Below are 20,389 nucleotides of genomic sequence, written 5' to 3'. Positions count from 1 at the left end.
GAGGAGGAGAGACAGAGAATATCAAGAGATTAAGAGTGAAGATTAAAAGTTTAAAAAAACTTTAAAAGTAGAGGAAAGAGAGAGAGAGAGAGAGAGAGAGAGAGAGAGAGAGAGTTAAAATATTCATCACTAACTGCTCTCAGGCTATTTCTGGTGCTAAACTTACTGCAAAACTGCATTAAGGGTGTGTGTGTGTGTGTGTGTGTGTGTGTGTGAGTGTGTGTGTGTGTGTGTGTGTGTGTGAGAGTGTGTGTGTGTGTGAGTGTGTGTGTGTGAGTGAGTGTGTATGTGAGTGTGTGTGTGTGAGTGTGTGTGTGTGTGTGTGAGAGAGTGTGTGTGTGTGTGAGTGTGTGTGTGTGTGTGAGTGTGTGTGTGAGAGTGTGTGAGTGTGTGTGTGTGTGTGTGTGTGTGAGTGTGTGTGTGTGTGTGTGTGTGTGTTCCCTGCAGCTACATTTCTGCTCTTGAATTAAAACGTTTCTGATGGAAAACTTTAGGATTCTGAAACTCGTGTCAATGTGAAACTTTTTCACTCGGCTCTTTATTTTTATTACTTTCATATAAAAAAGAAGTGAAACGGCCAAATGTTAAAAATTGAATCTTAAATATCACAAAACGTTTTGATTAGTCGAGCTGGAAAAGTTGAAAGGATAAAAGATCAAATAGAAACAGCTTCAGCAAAGTCACATGACTTAAATGTCAGTCGAGCTTCCTTTGTCTGGACCAGTGACGATAGATAAAGAATTGAACGCCCCCTGGTGGCTGGATGCAGTTCAGATCATAAAGTAGACGTTAAATAAATGTAAAGATGAAAGCTCGTTCTTATCTCACTGAGAGTTCAAGTTTCTGATCACTTTGGTTCCAATTAGTTATTTGATGATGTAAAAACGTATCCGAGATATTTTGGCTTCATTTCTGGACAGTGGTGACACGTCGGCCATCTTTATTTACAGTCTGTGCTTCAAACAGAGCAGAGGACGAACGTGTCCTTCCGTCATCTGAGCAACAAATAGGTGGATCCTCCTCTGGACAACATATCCCAGGATTCATTGCGCGCAGGTGATGAAGCTAGCAAACTAGCTAACAAGATAAAAACCTAGCTAACAAACTCACTAGCTGAGCTGCAGAAAATGCAGCAAATCAGTCAAGCTGAGGTTTAAAGTAGGAAATCGTCCGTAGACCAGACTGCAGCTGCAAACTTCTTCATCAGGGCAAGACGGCAGCGTTGGTATCCAGGATATTCCAGGAGGTGGAGACATGTCGTCCACTGAAACATGTGAAGCATCAAGAACTGTCGTTGGTAGTGTTTGTCTGTGAGGCGTTTAGAAACATCTGTAAATCCTGTAATTTACCAACAGACTGCACAGGAGGCATTTGGGTAAAGAGTTTGTTGTTGTAATACTAACTTTGGCCACAAGAGCTTGAAGTACACCACTGTCCCCGGAGGAGAAATGAAAACATTCATTTTTCTTCCGCGTGATTTCAGTCTATAATAATATTTCAATCTTTAATGGCTCCATGCACGCTAACGTACGTTCTGTGTTCCCAGGTTACCTAACATTAGCACCAAGAGTTTATTTTTGCGAGGGATGTATTTAATGTATTTAAAGTATTTTCATGTATTTTCATGTATTTTCATGTATTTTCATGTATCAAGGCTTCCAGAGGATGTTTTTGTGTTTTGTGAGAGAAAAGTGTGAAAAACCAGAAAAATGAGGAATCTGTGAAAAAGAGAGGTAGAGGCGGAGGAGAGAAAAACCCTGAATGGATGCTTGAACAGAAGCTGTTCTCAGCCAATCGGAGCATCCGCCTCCCCTCCTCCTTGCATCCGAGCTCTGTGATTGGCCGGCAGGAGCAGGGATGCAGAGAGAGAGGGAGCGAGTGACTGGAGGATGAAGAGAAAAGAAGAAGAAGAAGAAACTGTCAGATGAGAGCAGCTCTGTCTTCAGCTCTCTCTCTCTCTCTCTCTCTGTTTTTCAGTGGAGTCTCTGCCTCGCTCGCCCCTCTCAGAGCCTGCTGCTCTTCGCTCGCCCGTGTCTCTTTGTGATTCCTGAGGAGAGAGAGAGGTTTGATGGAGCCGCTGCCCACAGACTGCTGCTGTTTACGCTGCGGCATCATGGGAGCTGTAGTTTCCCAGGCAGTGCAGGAGGACAGCTGATTGGCCGAGAGACTGCGGGTCATCAGAGTTTGGGGATGTGAGCTGGTGGGCAGACGAAGCTCAGCAAACTCTCTCTCTCTTCTCTTTATCTTCCCATTCTCTTGCTCTCTATTTGACCCTTGTTCTCCCCCACTCCTCCCTCTTTCTCTCTCTCTGTAGTTTTTCATCTGAGCTCTCCGTCTTTCTCTCTCTCTCTCTCTCAGTCTCACCATTCTTCTGTTTTTGCCCTTCGTCCCTGCGTTCATCTCTCTCCTCCTAACTTCTACCATCCGAGGAGAAGTCAGGATGGGTTGTCGCTTCACTCGGATCAAGGTGAGTGACCGTCTGCAGGAGAGAACGAGGGAGAATAGAGGGCAGATAATGAGATGTGATGGATGCTGAGATGACCTGCATCACACACACACACACACACACACACACACACACACACACACACACACACACACACACCTTCAGCCTTCTCCCTCGGTCATTGTCTGAGTTCACTGGTACAATCTGGGTTAAGTGTGTGTGTGTGAGAGTGTGTGTGTGTGTGTGTGTGTGTGTGTGTGTGTGTGTGTGTGTGTGTGTGTGTGTGTGTGTGTGTGTGTGTGTGTGTGTGAGTGTGTGTGTGTGTGTGTGAGAGAGAGAGTGACGAAGTCAGAGAAACTTTAAGAGGGAGATGTAAGTTTTGTCTCTGACACTCAACTGATCACATTTATTTCATGTCTGGATTCTTTAAATTCACGTTCGAGAACAGTGAAGTGTGAGAATCTGCTCGATCCTCGAGTATTATTATCTATTTCTACTAATTTATTTTAAAAGTGTTAAATTATACTGAAATTAATTTGTCTCCATCAGTTGCGATGCTATGATTTACTGATGTTACACAAACACCTCACATGCAGTAGACTCACAGAGATTTGCCACTGACGCTTTTATTTACAGATAGAATCAAACGCCTCACAGAGTCTATTGGTGGGCTCCACAATTTACACATTTTCATTGAATGTCTCTGATGCAGGCTGTTGCTGAATTACACAATTTACAGATATCCCTAAACGCATCACAGAGAGACCATCGGCAAGATTCCCCTGAACGCCTCTGTTGCTTGATGCTTCGATTAATAGATGATCCTGAACACCTCACAAGCTTTGGGGACCCTCGTTTGTTCGTTACAACCATTACGATATCGGAGGAGAAGCTAAGTGTAGCTAACCAGAAAGAGAAGCTAATGTTGAGGTGTGTGAACCATGTCTTCTGTGTACTGACCAGCAGGGGGCGACTCCACTGGTATAGACGTGTATAGACAGTGACTCCGTCTGGAGAGGATTCTTCAAACTGTTTGTCCTCAAACTTCCTGGATGAACTTTACTTGCTGTTAAGAAATACTGGGATTTTATCTGCAGGTATTTTTGTCCTCAGCCGTAACTCTGGAGGAGAATGTGAACGGTGCAAAGTGGATGAGTGAGTTCACAGAGAACTCCTGTGACTCTGAGTGAGTTGTGTGTTTTACAGTTTGTAGACTGAAACGTGCAGCGACTGCTTGTGAACACTTGTTTAAGTGACGCCTGCCTCAGCAGCCACATCACATTATGATCTCCGTCCTGTGTCTCTGTCTGTTTGCTGCTCTGTGTTGGTCAGTCGTCCTCTGTCGTCCTCAGTCATCCTCAGTCGTCCTCTGTCGTCCTCTGTCGTCCTCTGTCGTCCTCTGTCGTCCTCTGTCGTCCTCAGTCGTCCGCTGTCGTCCGTGCAAATTGTTGCTCCGCGTGACTAAAGATCCGCAGCCAGTCGAGCCTTTTGATCAGCGAGCCGTTCAACCAGTCGCGGCCGAGCGAAGTGAAAACACGGCAAAGCCACAGAGTCGTCGCTGCTCGTCAGGACGGAGGAAACGTCAGATCTCCACGATCAACAATTACAGAGATGTGTCTTCACGCCAGAGGAAGCACAGAGAAATAAGTGGCCGAGCTCGATAACCAAGACAAACAAACACTTTCCTGTCCAAGTGACAAAGTCGGTTACAGAAGCGAAGCTCTCGTCGTGTGTGTGAGCCGTTGATTTGTTATTTATTCAAACAGAAGAACTGAGCAAAAAGAAAAACAAGTTTTCAGAGTAAGAGCTCGGCTTCCTGTCCCCAGATTAGTCACCAGAGAAAGTCACGCTCCAAAGGTTTAACGTTGAATGAGAAGATCTGTGTCACTTTCAGATCCGCTTCACACAGACGCAGATCAGAACCACACTTTGATATTTGAGACTTTAACAGATATGAAAACGTTTCATATTCAATTTCAAATAACATTTGTGTTGAAACAATTTCCTTCAAATGTTTCTCACGTCACAAACAACGCTGTCACTGAACGTTACTGTTGGACGACTTGTTCATGTTGTTATTAGTTCGTTGGTGTGATTATGTTCAGAGAAAGTTTGTGATTCTTTTAATTTGACCTGGAACTGGTTCAGCTCAAAGCCACGTCATCACGTCACTGTTTACACTGAATCTGGATTTAAACACAACGTCCACGATGGAGGACGACAGCGTCTCTTTTCAAGTGTTGCTCTTTGCAAACATACGTTTGAATCCAGACATGAAAGGTTCAAAGCTTCAGTACGAATCGTCTTTTACAAAACATTCGGTCTCGATGTTTTGATTCTTCTTGTTGATCATGATAATCCCGCCCACAGCCCCTGACGTCAGCGGCTCTTTCCTCTCCACCGGCGGAATTCTAACAATAAACCTCGGCTCCAAGTCCAGACGCTGCCATCTTGTGTTGTTCGCACTTTGGAGGTGTGACTTCGTGGCCCATCGAGAGATCCAGAGTCAATCTCAGCTGTCAATCACACCTACCAGGATCGCACCACTGACACACCCACATAATAAAACTGGTGATTAACCGTCTCTGTGCGAAGTCGTCAGCTGAAGTTCCGTCTCCGACAGGACGAGCTCGGATCTTCTGTCGCAGCTGCCGAAGCTGAACGTGAACATTTGATCTATCGGGGCTGACAGTGCTGCCGGGGAAGAGAGAGAGTGGAAGACCACACTTGATTTGTTTCTGATCCGAGGACGGTTGGATGTGCGGCGGCAGAGCAGGATGTCACATCATGTGACTGAACAGAGATCGACAGCTCGACATAAGTGGATGGTGGAGTGTGCGGGCTCGTGTGGCCTGTGGGCGTACAAGACACTTTATATGGAAAACCTGAGGAGACTAAAATAGTGGTGACATTTCTCTGATGATGTTTCTGTTTGTGCAGAATCTAGAGAATGAATAATTATTCTTCAAATTGTCCAGTAGAACCAGAACCAGATCATGAACCAGATCCAGAACGTCCAAAATCACAAACTGTGAACATTTAAATCTACACAAACTTTTCTTCTCTTTGTCTTTTTGAGACAAAACAATGGATCATAATAAAGCAGCTGCTCCGACCTTGAATCATCAGTGCATCCGAATATTTCAGGGTTTTGACAGTTGGTTTGAACCACGCAGAAGAAAGAGTGACTCACTTTCCACTTCACCCAAATCACACAGCTCACATCGCAATCCACAGGATGTTTCTGCAGAATCTCTCTGGATCCGTCAGAGGAGCAAAACTACAGTTCAGCTGAGGATCTTCGGAGAATAGAAGCCGTCGGAGTCGTGCTTTTGTTTAAAGAGCGGATACGTCCTGATAACTTGGTTGATTCTGTAGATGTGCATCATCATGTCGACGATCAAATCTCCACGACAATGAATTAAGGGAATTAAGCTTCTTCATACTGTGATGCTTTGGCCACTAGAGGGCACTGTCACTCGATTGTAAACATGTCATTTGGTTTCACATGATTTCTACAAAGAAGGTTTATCAAACAGTCTCCACCATCTCCCACAATCCACCGAGAGAAGCCTAAATATCTCTTTAGTAAAAAGTGAGGTGAAGCCAGGAAATCAAGGCCCCACCCACAAACAGGCTTGACCAATCCTGAGTCAGTCTCAGCTGTCAATCATGACGTCTCAGCTTGTTTTTATATCATCAAATAATGAATTAAAACCAAACTGATCAGAAACACGAACAAACATCAGCCAGATAAGAACGAGCCGAAACAACCGAAACATCTTTGACGTCCACTTTGATTTTATAGTCCGCGTCCCATCTGCTAACATGGAGGAGGCAGGGAAGCTGACAGAAACACTGTTTGGTTTCCAGACTTGTTCTTGCAGATGAAGTTTTGTTTGCACGATATTTAATGTTTTGTGAGTTTTAATGTTTCCTTTCCAATAAAAATACACAATCACTTTTGTACATGTATTTATTTTTTTGATCAAACCCTCGCACACCGTTCGATGCAGTTTGCTGAACATGACACGCGTGTTTAGTTTCTACACGCTGACGTGATTCTGCGCTGAGAACGAGGAGTGTTGCATTTTGCAGAGTTTTGCCCTTTGAGTGAAAACTGAGTCAAAGCTTCATCGAGAAATAGAGAGAGAGAGAGAGAGAGAGCAAGAGAGACGGATAGATGGAGAGAGAGAGAGAGCGAGAGAGACGGATAGATGGAGAGAGAGATGAAGAGAGAGAGAGTCAGTTTGTGTTACTGTCAAAGTGCATTGGAGCGCGACACACTTCTCGAGGCTACAGCACATCACTCTCACTCTATGACTTCTTCATGAGTGTGTGTGTGTGTGTCCGTGTATTTTTGTGCATGTTTCTGCACATGTGACTTTTATGAAACAGGTTTCATACATGTATGTTTCTTTTATGTATATGTATGCACAGCTCTCTCTATGTGTGTGTTTCTGTTCTCGTGGCTACAGCACATCACTCTGTGACTACTTCGTGTGTGTGTGTGTGTGTGTGTGTGTGTGTGTGTGTGTGTGTGTGTGTGTGCGTGTGTGTGTGTGTGCTTCAGGCCTTGTACTGAGACTGTAAAGACCTCAGTTGTGGCCCCGCGGTCCCAGCGAGCTGCAGAATCCTGACCTACATCCTGCTGCTGTTGAGACCGAGTCTCTTTAACTTTCCTGGCTCTTAACTTTCATCACGTTATCTCACAATCCACCACGACCACAGTCACTACATCACGATGACAGAACGTCCTCCAGAGCCGGAGCCTCGCTCTTCTGTCTCCAGCTGACACGATGCTGACGTACTCACATTTAGGATGAGAGGCCATTTTTTTACATTATCCACAGTATGAGTCAATTATGTGGCTCAAGAGTTTTCACTTGTCAAACTTAAAAAACAAAAAAAATTATATGTGTTTGTAAAATCCATCATACATCATATTTTTTAAACTTGTGGTTTTAGTCGAGGTAACGCTGCGTTTCATTTGGTCGCCACAGAAACGGTTTGTGTTAAAGGGTCAAAGTTCAGCTGTTTCCACTAATGAACACACTCTCAGTCCGAATAAGAGAAAATGATCAGCTGCTGTTTAACCTGGAACAGAAACACACTCAAACCAAACAGCTCAGATTTGTTTTATGTAAAACATATGAATCATACTCCACATTATGCAACACAAGTGTGTTCAGAAACACCAAAGAGTTCGATGGAAAGTTACGGAGCGGCCTGGGTTCAGAGGCAGAACTCCCACTGTGCTGCTGAGTATTAATACTGCATCTCTGCTTCATCAGCACAACAGATAAAACCGGTTGAACAGAAGGAACAAGATGCTTCAGAGTCTCTGAACTCTTTCTCAAATCAACACCATCCACTAACATGGAGGAAGTTTCCTCCTTCATTCCCTGAGACTGCTCTCTGTAGCTCTGCAGAGTGAAGCTGAACTGTAGATCAAGTTTTTAACAACCAGAGTTTATCTCCAACATTCAGCAGGAAACTTTTAAACATGAAGAATCTGAACAGACTTGTTCAGGAAGCAGAGGATCATGGGTAATATCCAGCGTTCAGTTGTGTTTCAGTTCAGTTCTACGCATCGATAGATTTTTCTGCATGAAAAGTGATTCATCACTTGGACGCGAAGCCCAACAGAATTAATGACCGCATGGGGCAGCAGGGGGCGCTGTCCTTCAGTAAACATTACACGGTGTGTGTGTCTTTAAAAGCTAAAAGTTCAGTGCGAGTGGAATCTAAACTCTGATCTGCGACGTTCCCTCTTCTCAGGCCAAGACTCGAGAACCTTCTCATCCCCGACACAGAGAGGAGCTGCACTATGTGGACGAGTACGGCCAGCCAATCACGGTGCAGGTAGAAGGGAGAAGAGGACGTGGAAACAGGAGGCGCCGGTCCCGTTGTGCCGCTGAGTGCAGCGCTCCGACAGAGCGACACTGGGAGGCCCTGAGAGCCATGGGATTGATGGAGGGAGAGGAAGGTCAGGGAGACGCCTACAGCGCAGGGTAGGCAAATGCTAAGTCGTAACGTGTGGAGTTAAGGCCATGATACTGTGATGTGAAGCTTGGTTGGATGTAAAAGTTTTTGAAGTGGGGAAAGACTGTGGGACAAGGGCAAAGGATGGACGTTTGGGACGAGGGTAAGAATGTTCGGAGGGTGTAGACGTTTGGGAACGGGTACAAGGTCGACGATGATGTTGAGTCTCATGAATTTTCATCAGCGGAAGGTCGTTCTGCTGAGACAGCTGTCAGTGCAAATACAGCATCATTATGCATGTAGATGGAGATTATAAATATTCAAGGGGACATTTACATAACAGCGATCACACCGTTCACATCCAGGCACATCTGAGGCAAAATAAACTCTCCTGGACGTCACCTCCTCGTAAAACATGACATCTGGCTGCTTCCTCTACAGGCCCTACTATGGTCACATGACCGTGTCACCTGACCTTTACTCCACCAATAGTCGCATGATGATTCCTCCTGATGTCTACGCTCCCAGCGGCTACCCGCCCAGGTCATCAAACGACCAGCATCCGGGGAGCAGCTACCTGCCGACCGTCTCTTACAGCTTAGATCACCTGGACAGACTCGACTACCAGGTGATCAGTTGGTTTTTTCTTTTCTATTCTGAATTTATGTAAATGGTTATCAAGCCAGTGTAGAGCTGCTTATATACTTTTATAGTGCACCTTCTGTTTGTTGTCCCCCCCCCAACAACGAGATGACATATCCGCCCCTGCTTGTCTCCAGGGTCCGGAGATGATGCCCTACCAGCCGAATTCAGAGAGCTGTCTGATTGGCTGCTACAACGCTGAAGGGATGGAGCACAAGAACTTCTCCAGACAGGTCTCTAATTTCAGAGATTAGGTTTCTCTCACCAGTTGCTCCTCATTCTCACTTGGTTGCTTGTACTTGTGCATTTTAAAATAAAGTTGAGTTCATATTCTGTCTTTCTCCCTCTTCAGTCTGACTATTGTCATCCTTGGCGGCCTGATCGTCCTCTAGGATACCTTCCACTTAGTGAGCTTGACAGTGGGCTAGGCTGCGGACCCGATAGCCCCAACCACCAGGTGGCGCTCTCTGAGGCAGAGACGGACGCCATGTCATCGCTGCCAGGCCACACCCCTTCCTCCCAAGGCTCCTCCTCTTCCTCAGAATCCCTAACTTCCTCTGAACCCAGCGACTCTGGCTTCCACAGCGTCAGCACCGGGGAACACAGGCGGCTGCACAAAATTCAAGGGAGCCACGGCCATCGGCAGTCTCATCATCTCCGTACAGGCCACTCCCCTCGAGAACAGAGAGGACGCTGGGATTTGGAATCCATCCCTGAAACAACTCAGATGAGTCACCCTGGAGCCCCACTAGCCTCTCGCTGCACTGTGGGTAACAGCACAACCACAACAGTTCACTTCCACAGAGCTGAGAGGAGTCCCACCCGCCACCGATCTCCACCCTCCCCCTCCATCGGTAAGTTAAGCTCCAAAAAGTATTTCCTTAACCTGTCCATTGATTCCACTGTTTACTTGTGTTTTATCCCCCCAAAAAAATAAAGCTTGAAAAGTTGGACAGTTGGTTTGAACTGGTGTTTGAGAGTAAGAAGCTGCAGTGTGAGGAAAGGCTCTACCCTGGCAGCAACAACTAATTTATCAATTCACAGAACAGTCTGCACCCTATTTCTTTTTTCTATCTGTAGGCTGCCGTACTGAGCCCTGCCAACGGAGAGCGCTGTGGTTGGAGCAGCAGCAGGGAAGAGGCGGGACGATAGAAGCTCCAGGCCGGAGTCGAACGATACAAGATTTGACAGAGGGACAGCAGCGCCGCAGGGCCAGTCACCCCAACGTGACCGATCCAAACGCTATGAGGAGCAAACTTCAGAACAACGAGCCAACTACAGCCAGCAACACTCTGGGGCCAAGGAGCAGGGCCAGTTATCCCAGTAACTGCCAACCCACCAGTCACCCCAGTACAGACAGAACCGGTCTCACCAATCATCAGAACTCGTTGAGAAACAGCCAAGGCTCCATTCGGAGCAGAGAGGAGGACACCCTCTCCAAGAGTCCTGGATCTGGCTCCAGTGGAGCCTCGGACTGGCGAGGCTTTCAGACTCTTGGGAATCGCTCAGGCAACTCTAAAGGCTCGGTTCCTTTTTACAGCACACTGGGTGCACCGCAACAGAGGCCTCACTCTCCACCCTCTCCCCGCTCCAGACTGTCCAATCAGAAGTCAGTCAGGAATCAGCTGCTCAGAGCCCGAGCTTACCGCCTGGCCAGGGAGCGCAGTGAGGTCACAACAGATGAGGAGGTGCGAGGAGACGGGCGGAGACAAAGGGAGGAGGAAGGAGAGGACGGCAGATTGGTGGGACGATACTGGAGCCGGACGGAGAGGAGACGTCACCTTGCGCAGTCACGGCAACACAGAGAGAGAAGAGGAGGAGTCGGGGAGGAGCAGGCCGGAGGAGTTCAGGGGTCACTGTCGTCTCAGACGGTGCTGGAGCTGAGCCACATGAAGCAGAACCGACTGAGGAACAGCAAACTGCTCGATGATTGGACAACAGTGGAGGAGCTGCTGACTCACGGGACCCGAGTGGAGAGTGACAGCCAGCTCTGTCCCAGCCCTCTGTTATCAGTTACTACTGTCTGACTCCTCACACACGGGTCCATTCACTAAAGGTTAAAGTGGTTGAAAGTAGAGTTCAACTAAAACTAACAAATCAGTTCGACGTGACTGAACTCAGTAATCACCGATCAATCACAGAAAACATTGTCTAAAACACGTGAACAGAAAAATATCAAGGACGGACCTAATGCAAACACTTAGCAACACTCTGAATACTGTGAAACATCAGAGGACTTACCGAGATAACGTGAAGTAAAACAAATGGCTTGTGTGTGAGTGTGGCCTGTTCTCACTGTACTTCAGTCTCCAGCCTCACAGTCACACTCAGATGATTAAACATTTGTTACCTGGACAGAGTTGGATCTTAAATTACAAAATCAAATCGGACTCCCACTGTAAACTTAGTGAATCTGGATCTCGGTTGAAGTTCAGGCTCATCTGCTGACGAATCCTGGAAACTTTTTCAGAAGGATTTTCAATAACAGAACACCCAGAGAAATAAAACATATGGCCAAAGATAAAACTGGGGCTCGGGAGGAAAATGACCAAGAAATGCAAAAGAAAAACTGAAAATCTTTTAGAGACAGTTTCAGTCTGAGTCTGTGACGAGGTCTGTACCAGTATCAGCTGGGTTTCTGTCACCGGACAGACGGATTCTTCACACACCAGACCGACTGTGACTGGTACGATACATCACACCACTGATTGTGTTGCCTTGTGGAAAAGTGTCTTCACCTCCTTCTCTGGTTTATTGCCTTTGTGTCCGTCTCTTTGTGCCAGAAAATGTCAAAGTCGAGTCTTTGAAACCAACGATCTGTTTGAACGCCGTGAGCCCGTCACAGGATTCCTGCAGCTTTATGATCAAACAGCCGCTAAATCCGCGCAAGTTGTCGATTCACCACAATGTTGTTGTATTTATTCGCCTGTTTCACTGGTTTTTATCTTCATGCACTCACACACACTCAGAGCGTAAATAAGTCAGACTCATCAGACGGTCAGGCTCGTCTGTGTAACCTGCTTGGATTATTACAGGGATGCACCGATACTCAGCATCCCTGGATTACTGCAGTAAATCTCCTCAGATCAAGTTGTGCCACGTGTCATGAATCAGAGATCACATCATATGTAGAGGGATCACTTGCAGACTTTGGTCAATACACAGATGAGAAGACTGATTGTCTCTCGCGTCTGTAATTTAAATTTGAAGCTAAAGCCAAGAGACAGTTTGCTGAGCTCAGCTTAGTGTAAAAGGCCTTTGCCCTCATGACTGTGTTCATTCATCTGGTGCTGATGCTGGGAGTCATTCCATAATGATGTTACCATGGCAACCAAATGAACTGCGTCATTCATTTTCTCCATTCAAACAGAACCTGTGTGGGACTTTTATCATCAGAGAAGTGCGTCAAGACGCTGCCGTTCTGTTCACCTTCATTTACACTTGAAGTCCAGCTGGCTGTAGAGAATCTGGAAGCTTCACCATTTCATGGACAAGAGACAGTGACGTCGATAACCTCGTCTAATTATTATTTTATTTTTGCAAAATGTCAAATTGTTCCTTTCGTATGTTTCTGCTCCTCTTTTATAAAATGTTGCCATCTGACGTGTGAACACATGAACTACACGTCGTGTTCATGTCGCTGAGTTAATCCAGCACGTCGGTTTCCAGTGATGAGATTCAGGTCGTTTTGTTTTGTCCATGTGAAGATTCAACTCGTAAATATGGAACCACCGCTGTGTGATCACAGAGGAGGAGGATTCATCTGATCATGTTAATCAGGTTCAATGTTCTGATGTAATAATGACTCAATGAAACTGTTCAATGCAATTTTCTTAAATACGAGAAAATGTGGATTTATTTTCATATTCTGTTGGAGGAAGTGAACTCCTGGAGACAGGGTCTCAAAGCTAATGAGTGTGTGTGTGTGTGTGTGTGTGTGAGTGGAATATGGTCAGTTAGCATACGGAGTTTGGTACCAACTCGTTCGTAGTGTTTAGCCAAAAATTGTATGACTTTGGTTTGTGGACAATCTAGAAACGTATCACTGTATAATGTAAAAGTATATTTATATACTTGTTATTTTATAATGACAGTAGTTTTATATACTTTATTTTTGCCTTTAGTAGATTAATTCTGCTTTTCACCGACATCTTGCTAAGCTAGTGTACGTAGATGTTCGTGTACAATCAGCTGTTAGCATACACTGGATTTATTATTGCATCGTAAACCTAGCATGCTAACTCAAAGATTAACACCGATGACTGTAAACGAAGATGGACGACAAGACAGCTGCACAAAAGTGAAGCCAAAACATGTGTCGCCCCCTGGAGGCAGCAATGTGGGTCATAAACCCCTCCTCCCCCATGTTAGCAGATGGGACATGAACTAAAAAAATGAAAGTGCATATTAAAGTAATGTTTGGATGGTTTCTATCACACTGATGTTCATGTTTCTGATGAGTTTGGTTTTAGGTAGTTATTTGACGTCACCACCACAAGATGGCGGCGTTCGTATCCATGATATTTTGGGTTTTATATTTATGCAGTCGGAGGAAGTGGAGACGTGTCGTCCATCTTTGTTTACAGTCATTGAACAAGCATGTCCAGGTTTACCCAAAGAACTGTGAGTGTTGAAGTCAGTGTTATGACTATATATGTATTTTTTCCACAGAACTCAAGTTTAAGTAACTGAATTAAAAGAACAACAACAGAATCATTTCATCTGTGAGAATTTTAAATATAGAAATCTGTGTTCAGAATGATTCCTCAGGAGATCTTGAGATTTCCTCTTCAGAACTTTATATTTTTGAGTTTTTCTTTTAAGCAACAATGTGCAGATTCAGACTCGTTGACCCAACGTGTGATAGCTCGTTGTCTTAGCTGCACAAAAACATTCAAACAAGGAATCAGTTCAGTTAATTCAATTCAAATTCTAATAACTCCAAAATCAAAGAATGATTTATAAACAACTCATTCACCAAAATATCAATTAATCAATAGAATTTCACTTTCAGAGTCCAAATCAAAAAATTAACTGTCGATCAATGAAACTAATGAAATAAGATAATTCATCTTTGCATCGTCTGAGTTCTGATGATGGAACTTCACTCTCCAGAAGAGTTTCAGTAAAGAGACTTAACTTTAGTGGTTGAACCAGGACGGAGAAGATCACGACTCAATCTGTGACACAGAGATTTGAATCCACTTCATCAGACTCCAGGGATCAGATCTTCTGCCTCTCCGTCCAGGAACATTGTGAGAAACCTCTGAAGGTCCAGGATCTGGTTTCAGGTCCAGAATCTGGTTTCAGGTCCAGGCTTTGTTTGATTCTCCCTCCTCTTTGTCTCACAGGTGTTTCTAATTCATCATCTCCCTGGCTCCTCCTTCTTTGTTCTGCTCAGGTGTAAAGGGTCATTCTGTCTATTTCATTTTCCATTTTCTCCTAAAGGCTGAAAACTGAAACTGTTCCACTGGATCACTGATTCCTTCATGTACACAACAACACATTTATATATGTGTATATATATGTATATGTATATATACATATATATATATATATATATATATATATATATATGTATATATATCTCACCAGGTGGGGCTGCAGGGGGCGTTAAAATTCCTCCACTGTCGCTGATTAGCGTTGATCATTTCTGGTGACGTGAACGTTGACTGACACCACGCTGATGTTTACACCATCACTTCAGTCCTGCTCTGTCACCGTTGCTATAGCAACTGGTGTTACTCCAGCAGCTGATGTCTCAGCTCTTGGCCTTGTCACCATGGTGATGATATGTGGAGGACAATGGGACTTAATTCCAGCCGACACTCGTCAGCTGATCAGCAGCAGTGACATTAAAGCACCTGGAGGTCAGATCTTCATCATCTTCATCACCATCACCTCTTCAAACACATCTTCATCTTCTTCACCGTCACCTTCATCATCTTCATCACCCTCATCATCTTCATCACCCTCATATCACCCTCTTCATCTTCATCATCCTCTTCATCACCTTTATCACTCACATCATCACCCTCTTCATCTTCACCACCCTCATCTTCTTCACTACCCTCATCTTCTTCATCACCCTCATCATCTTCATCATCCTGAGCTTCTCAAGTAGAAACATTAAAATTATTTTTTTAGAATCTTTATAATAAAACTGAGCTGCGTCATCACTGACACATGGACTGAAGTGGGGCGCCCTCTGCTGGTGAACACGTGAACTGAAACCTTCGTCATCCTGTAATTAACAAACTCAAATATCTGGGATATATTATCTTGTGCCCACGTGACCCCTGAGGTGAGTTCACATCATCACAATGAGATTCTTTATTTTCCTCCATGTTCCTCCTCCAGAGCGACCGGAGCTCAGGTGGAGTTCGGGCGTCTGAAAAGTTAAGAGCTACTTTTGTTTTTTTGCTACAGAAATAAAATTAAATTGAAAAAGTTCAGAAATCCTCTGCAAAGAGGTCAAAGATGAAGAAACAAGAAAAGACGGAACTGAGATTTTGTAACAAATTTATTCCATAAAATATTCTTGAAAATGTAAATGCACGTACAGACGCTCTGGTGAAAGTGGAGAAAAACTTTGTGTTTGTGTACAGTTTGAAAAAGAAATCACTAAAACCTTTAGTTCAAATAAAAGCAGAAAAAACCCCTGAAGCAGAGTCAGTGAATCTACAGTTAACAGACCTGACAGGGTCTCAAATCTAACACATCAGCGTCGCCTGTGAAAACTTAACATAAGAAAAAAGAAACCACGGAGCTGCTTTTAGTTTTGCAGCGTCTCCACTGTCAGAAAAGTAAAACATCCAGAAAGTTATTAAATCTGTGATGGAAGCAGCGTTCATCAGTTCATCACCAGTACTTGTACATAAATCTGTACATGTGCATCATCTTTAAAGTTTTTAGATATTTAAAGTACTGGTCAGATTCTATTTCCCTCATTAATCAGCTTTTTGTGTTTTCATGTATAAAAGTTCCTCATCATCAGTTTCTTCTCGTGTATTTTTGTCCCTTTTTCCAATCGTCCACTCCAGGTCCCTGTAACAACCACTGGTCTCCATAGCAACTGGATCCACATAAAACACAGCAGCTGTTCCTTAGAGAACAGCTGACAGAGGAAGAGGAGTCGCTGCCTGGTACCGATGAAGATTATTCGATGATTTAATGCCTCAATGATCTAAATTAAATTCTAAGTGAATATTCGTGATCAGGTCGTGTTCCGAAAAACAATGTTTCATATTCAAGTATTTTAGTTCTTTGTAGAGTTATGATACAACCACAGCTCGTGGTCGCTCGCGGTCAGCTCGTGGTCGCTCGCGGTCAGCGCGTGGTCGCTCGTGGCGTTGAAATGTTTCCATATAGTTCAGAAGGTGCAGGAAAATATAAAGTGGCCTTTCAACACACACAAATCAATAGATGTTGATTCTGTTAAATATCGTTTAACGGGCAGAAAAAATATTTCTAACCATTTTCCCTTTGACTGTTGATCTCGTCGTCATGGTGACACAGTTTCTTCTCTCTCTCTTACAATCATCCTCAGAATTCTTAAATAAAAGTTCCTTTAAAACAAAGAAGCAGCGTTTCAACTATTTCATCTCAGTTGTCCAATATTCCCCTTTGTGGATCTGTGTTTCTCATCACAGCTCAGATTTGTCAGAGTCGTGTGATTCCAGGATTATTCAGATTAATATTATTATTATTTCTCTCACTTGGAGATAAAAACAGAAAACCTCGAGATCTGAGGCGTCACAGTTTGAACTGACGTCATTTCAAAGTTTGGCAGAAAAGACGATTGATGCATCGAACAACTGAACTTTTCAACTCAAAGAGGAAAGATGAAAATATTTTAATATAAAATGTTGGAATTTGATTTTTTTTAAAACTCAAATATCACTAAAAATATATTTTTTTAAACTCTAAATATTTTACACAAGATCCCAACAGTTGTAAAAAATGATTGAATAAAAACTGAAATAACTGATTTATTACAAATTGACCTTCTCTTACTGTAATTTGAATTTTTCCACATTTTTCTTGTGGATGCGAAGTCGTATCGATAAAATATTTTTATAATAACTTAAATTTTGCTCATATAATTATTTTTCCTCTTAATATAATTTTCTCTGATGACATCACTTTCTTCTATATCTTATTTTATTCTGGATAAATTATTTTGATGTTTCTGTCGTGTCGCACTGCGATGTGTGACGTCATGCTAACCCCGCCCCCTCACTCTCTTGCAGGTTGTGTTTTACCAGAAACTCTTTGATGGTTGGCTGATTGTCTAGCCCCGCCCACTGCTCCTCAAGCTGCTGCAAAAGCTCCTCCCACTGCCGCTTGTCTCGTCCCGTCTGCCATAAAAGCCGAACCACCGCCCTCAGCAACGGTAACAGGAGGGGGTGTGGCCTGTCCATTTGTGGGAGGGGTGCAGCATTCTGTGGGATGGGCTTGTCCTGTGCGTCAGTTTGAGGGTCGGCGGGCGTCAGGACACGGAGGGCGTGGTCACAGTGATCCCCGGCCTCCTCCAGCTGGTCCACTTCTTGGAAACAGCACGACAGCCCCACGAGAGTGAAGAACCAATGGGAGGAGGCCGGGGGCAGGGCCTGAGCCTGGGTGTCGTAGTAACTGGCCCAGCCCAGTTTCTGTTGCAGCCTCTTGGCGTTGAGCAGCGGACCCAGCGCCTCCTGGTAACGTCCCACCCTCAACAAAACAAGAACAACTCTGAAACACGTGTATTATCATGCATGAAGAAACAGAAACCAGACGACTGTTTGAAGAAACCGTCTCCTCGGAAAGGTCCGACTGAAACTTTAAATTTTTATTTATTCTTTAATTTGAAGTGAAGTCATTATTTGACTATTTGACTATTTGACTGTTGTTCTGCATCAGACGTTCCAGCTGGTCGCTGCCCGGCTCAGGGGGCGTTCAGGGACCACAGCTCCACCCGTATGATTTCATCTGTCCCTCAGCCTGGAACACGTCTGCAGCTTGTTACTGATTTTACTCGTCTGTCCTGAGCTGCTCATCGTCCAGTGTGTTACTGACACTGTCGACTCATTCATCGGGTTTATTAATACCAGGAGAAGATTTCTGATCGAGTCAGCGTCAGACAGGAAGCGCAGGTACAAGGAGTAGAGTTACATTATGATGTTTCAGGTGTGAGATACCTGATGAGCAGCTGTCCAGCATGCAGGTCGGTCAGGTAGAAGAACTGTCGCACACAGAGCGCCCCCCGCAGGACGGGCAGTGAACACAGGTGAGACAGATACTGTTCAAAGGCCCGGCTGCGTCTGGCGATCGTCTCGGCCGTGAAGTTCCTCCGCAGCTTCTTACCTGTTGCGATCACAACAGGGGGTCAGGTTTCAGCGTTTCAAGAATGATCCTCTGAGGATACAGGAAACAGGAAACACCCCCCCACTCTACTCGTACAAGGCTTTGTGAAAACTCTGAAGACAAACTCCAACGTTACTTACGTGGAAAACACACACGATCCATCAGGTCTGAATGATTTCGCCTCAGTGTGGCATGAAGGCGCTGAAAGTCGGAGTAGCGGCGGGTGATGACAGCAGGCGTCTTGTCGCTGCCGCCGGTCTGGATCACGTGGACGGTGTAGAGCTGGAGACGGAAACAGACCGAGTGCAACAACAACGTGACTCACAACCAGCTGCTGGAGAGACGAGAGCCGTCCTGACCTCCGCTGTTTGTTTGTACTCACCACGTATTTTGCGGAGCCGTCCTGCATCACACTGGCGTCGGTGACCTCAAACAACAAGTTGTCCATCAGCCGTCGTCCAGAGGGGACGGGACTTCCTCCTTCGAGTCCGCACAGGCTCCTCCAGCTCTCCTGAAGCTGCCGTGTCAGCAGGGAGGAGGGGGAGGGGCCGACAGGTGACGCACCGACAGGACTGGCATCTGTGAAGGTTGAACCCAGAGTCAGTTGTCTGGTATCTGAGGGACACCTGAAGTTCTTCAAACGTGGGGGGGGCCACCTCACCTGTGCTGCTGAGCCCCTCCTCCATCGACTCTCCCAGGAAGTCGGAGTCACTGTCCAGCCCCTCGCCACTTTCTTCCACTCCTCCTCCTCCTGCGCTATCGAAGGACAGAGTCCCCCCCAGGCGATCAGTCACGCACTCCTCCTCCTCCGCCAGTTCCGCCTCCCACCGGTCCTCATCGAACTCCTCCACCTCCTGTGTGTCTCCTGCTTCCTGTTCCGTTACCTCCCAGTGAACATCTTTGAACAGCGACCGCTTCAGACGATCCAGCAGCCGGGACGCCATGAGGCCACGTGGTAGGAGGAGCCTGCAGCAGCTGCAGAAGCATGAAGAGACGTTTTACAGTTTCTGTTGCATGAATTCACGTTGATCAGGTGATTCATCATCTCACAGCTGATTCATCATCTCACAGCTGATTGGTTTGGAGCCGGTTGATTTATCAGACTTATCAGAATCAGTGTTTGTTTGCTGATATGAAAACTAATATTTTACAGAATAAAAAGATTTGGAGAAAATGTATAAATCATAAATAACAAGTCTAACAATGTCAAGGATGAAAGAAACAGAAATATTGAAGGAATAACTTGAGGCTAGTGATGAGAGTATTTATTGTTAACATGTGAGAGCAGGTCAGCAGGAGGAGGGAGGAGGTGCAGGAGGAGGGAGGAGGTGCAGCAGGGTGATACAAAGAGGTCAGAGGTTACATGTGGTTGGAGATTCCCCTGTCACCCGTAATGAGGGAGGAGTTTGGATGAAGGGAGGTTTTATATATATATATATATATATATATATATATGTATAAATATATATATATATCTTAAATCCTGGGGCCTCATTTATAAAACAGTGCGTATACTAAAAGTGAACGTGCGCAAAAAAGATTCCGATTTCTCAAACCGTGCTGTTCCACCCACACCTGAAGGCAAACATTCAAAAGTCCGCACATTCTCCCGTCAACTTTGTTTTTATGGATCCCAACGTTTGCGTGAGAAGTAGCGTACGGTTGTGAACGAGGTGTGTTCGCTTCAACTATTTAGCTGCTTTAAAAAAAACAAAAGAAAGAATTGAGACGTGCACAACTCAAATGATTGAGTGAGGGCCTCTGGGCCCGGCCGCAAGTGTAACGTCCGTGGAAAGTCGGGAGAAATCGATGTGTGAACAAAGCAGGGGACCTCACGGACAAAAGAGTTTTGTCTGAGACCATGTGGACGAACATGTCCAGTGGGTCTGAATCTATTTTACTCATTTTAAAATACTAAAACACTATAACCAAGTAAATGTGAAGTTCCATGAAAACATTTAAAGTTAAGTTTTG

General features: G+C 44.9%; 2 protein-coding genes across 2 annotated transcripts in view; one reads left to right on the top strand and one right to left on the bottom strand.

Moving 5' to 3' along the window:
• The first annotated feature begins 1,413 nt into the window (after window positions 1-1,413).
• LOC138410626 (uncharacterized) lies at window positions 1,414-13,786 on the top strand. Its single transcript, XM_069527602.1, has 7 exons — window positions 1,414-2,200; window positions 2,359-2,467; window positions 8,228-8,460; window positions 8,873-9,059; window positions 9,211-9,306; window positions 9,426-9,927; window positions 10,154-13,786. Exons 2-7 carry the CDS (start codon window positions 2,441-2,443, stop codon window positions 11,098-11,100), a joined length of 1,992 nt encoding a protein of 663 aa, XP_069383703.1. The 5' UTR covers window positions 1,414-2,200; window positions 2,359-2,440; the 3' UTR covers window positions 11,101-13,786.
• Window positions 13,787-15,578: 1,792 nt separating this feature from the next.
• The window catches only part of snx21 (sorting nexin family member 21), a 6,796-nt gene continuing 1,985 nt past the window's right edge, over window positions 15,579-20,389 (bottom strand). Inside the window, exons 2-6 of the mRNA XM_020110218.2 lie at window positions 19,077-19,390; window positions 18,798-18,994; window positions 18,556-18,697; window positions 18,250-18,415; window positions 15,579-17,782 (exon numbers count right to left, since the gene is read on the bottom strand). Coding sequence (XP_019965777.1) covers window positions 17,293-17,782; window positions 18,250-18,415; window positions 18,556-18,697; window positions 18,798-18,994; window positions 19,077-19,359 — 1,278 coding nt within the window. The 5' untranslated portion in view covers window positions 19,360-19,390 and the 3' untranslated portion in view covers window positions 15,579-17,292. The remainder of the gene's footprint in view (window positions 17,783-18,249; window positions 18,416-18,555; window positions 18,698-18,797; window positions 18,995-19,076; window positions 19,391-20,389) is intronic.

This window comes from Paralichthys olivaceus, chromosome 6 (assembly GCF_024713975.1).
Source record: "Paralichthys olivaceus isolate ysfri-2021 chromosome 6, ASM2471397v2, whole genome shotgun sequence".
Taxonomy (NCBI): Eukaryota; Metazoa; Chordata; class Actinopteri; order Pleuronectiformes; family Paralichthyidae; genus Paralichthys; species Paralichthys olivaceus.
This window is presented reverse-complemented; position numbering and strand designations above follow the sequence as displayed.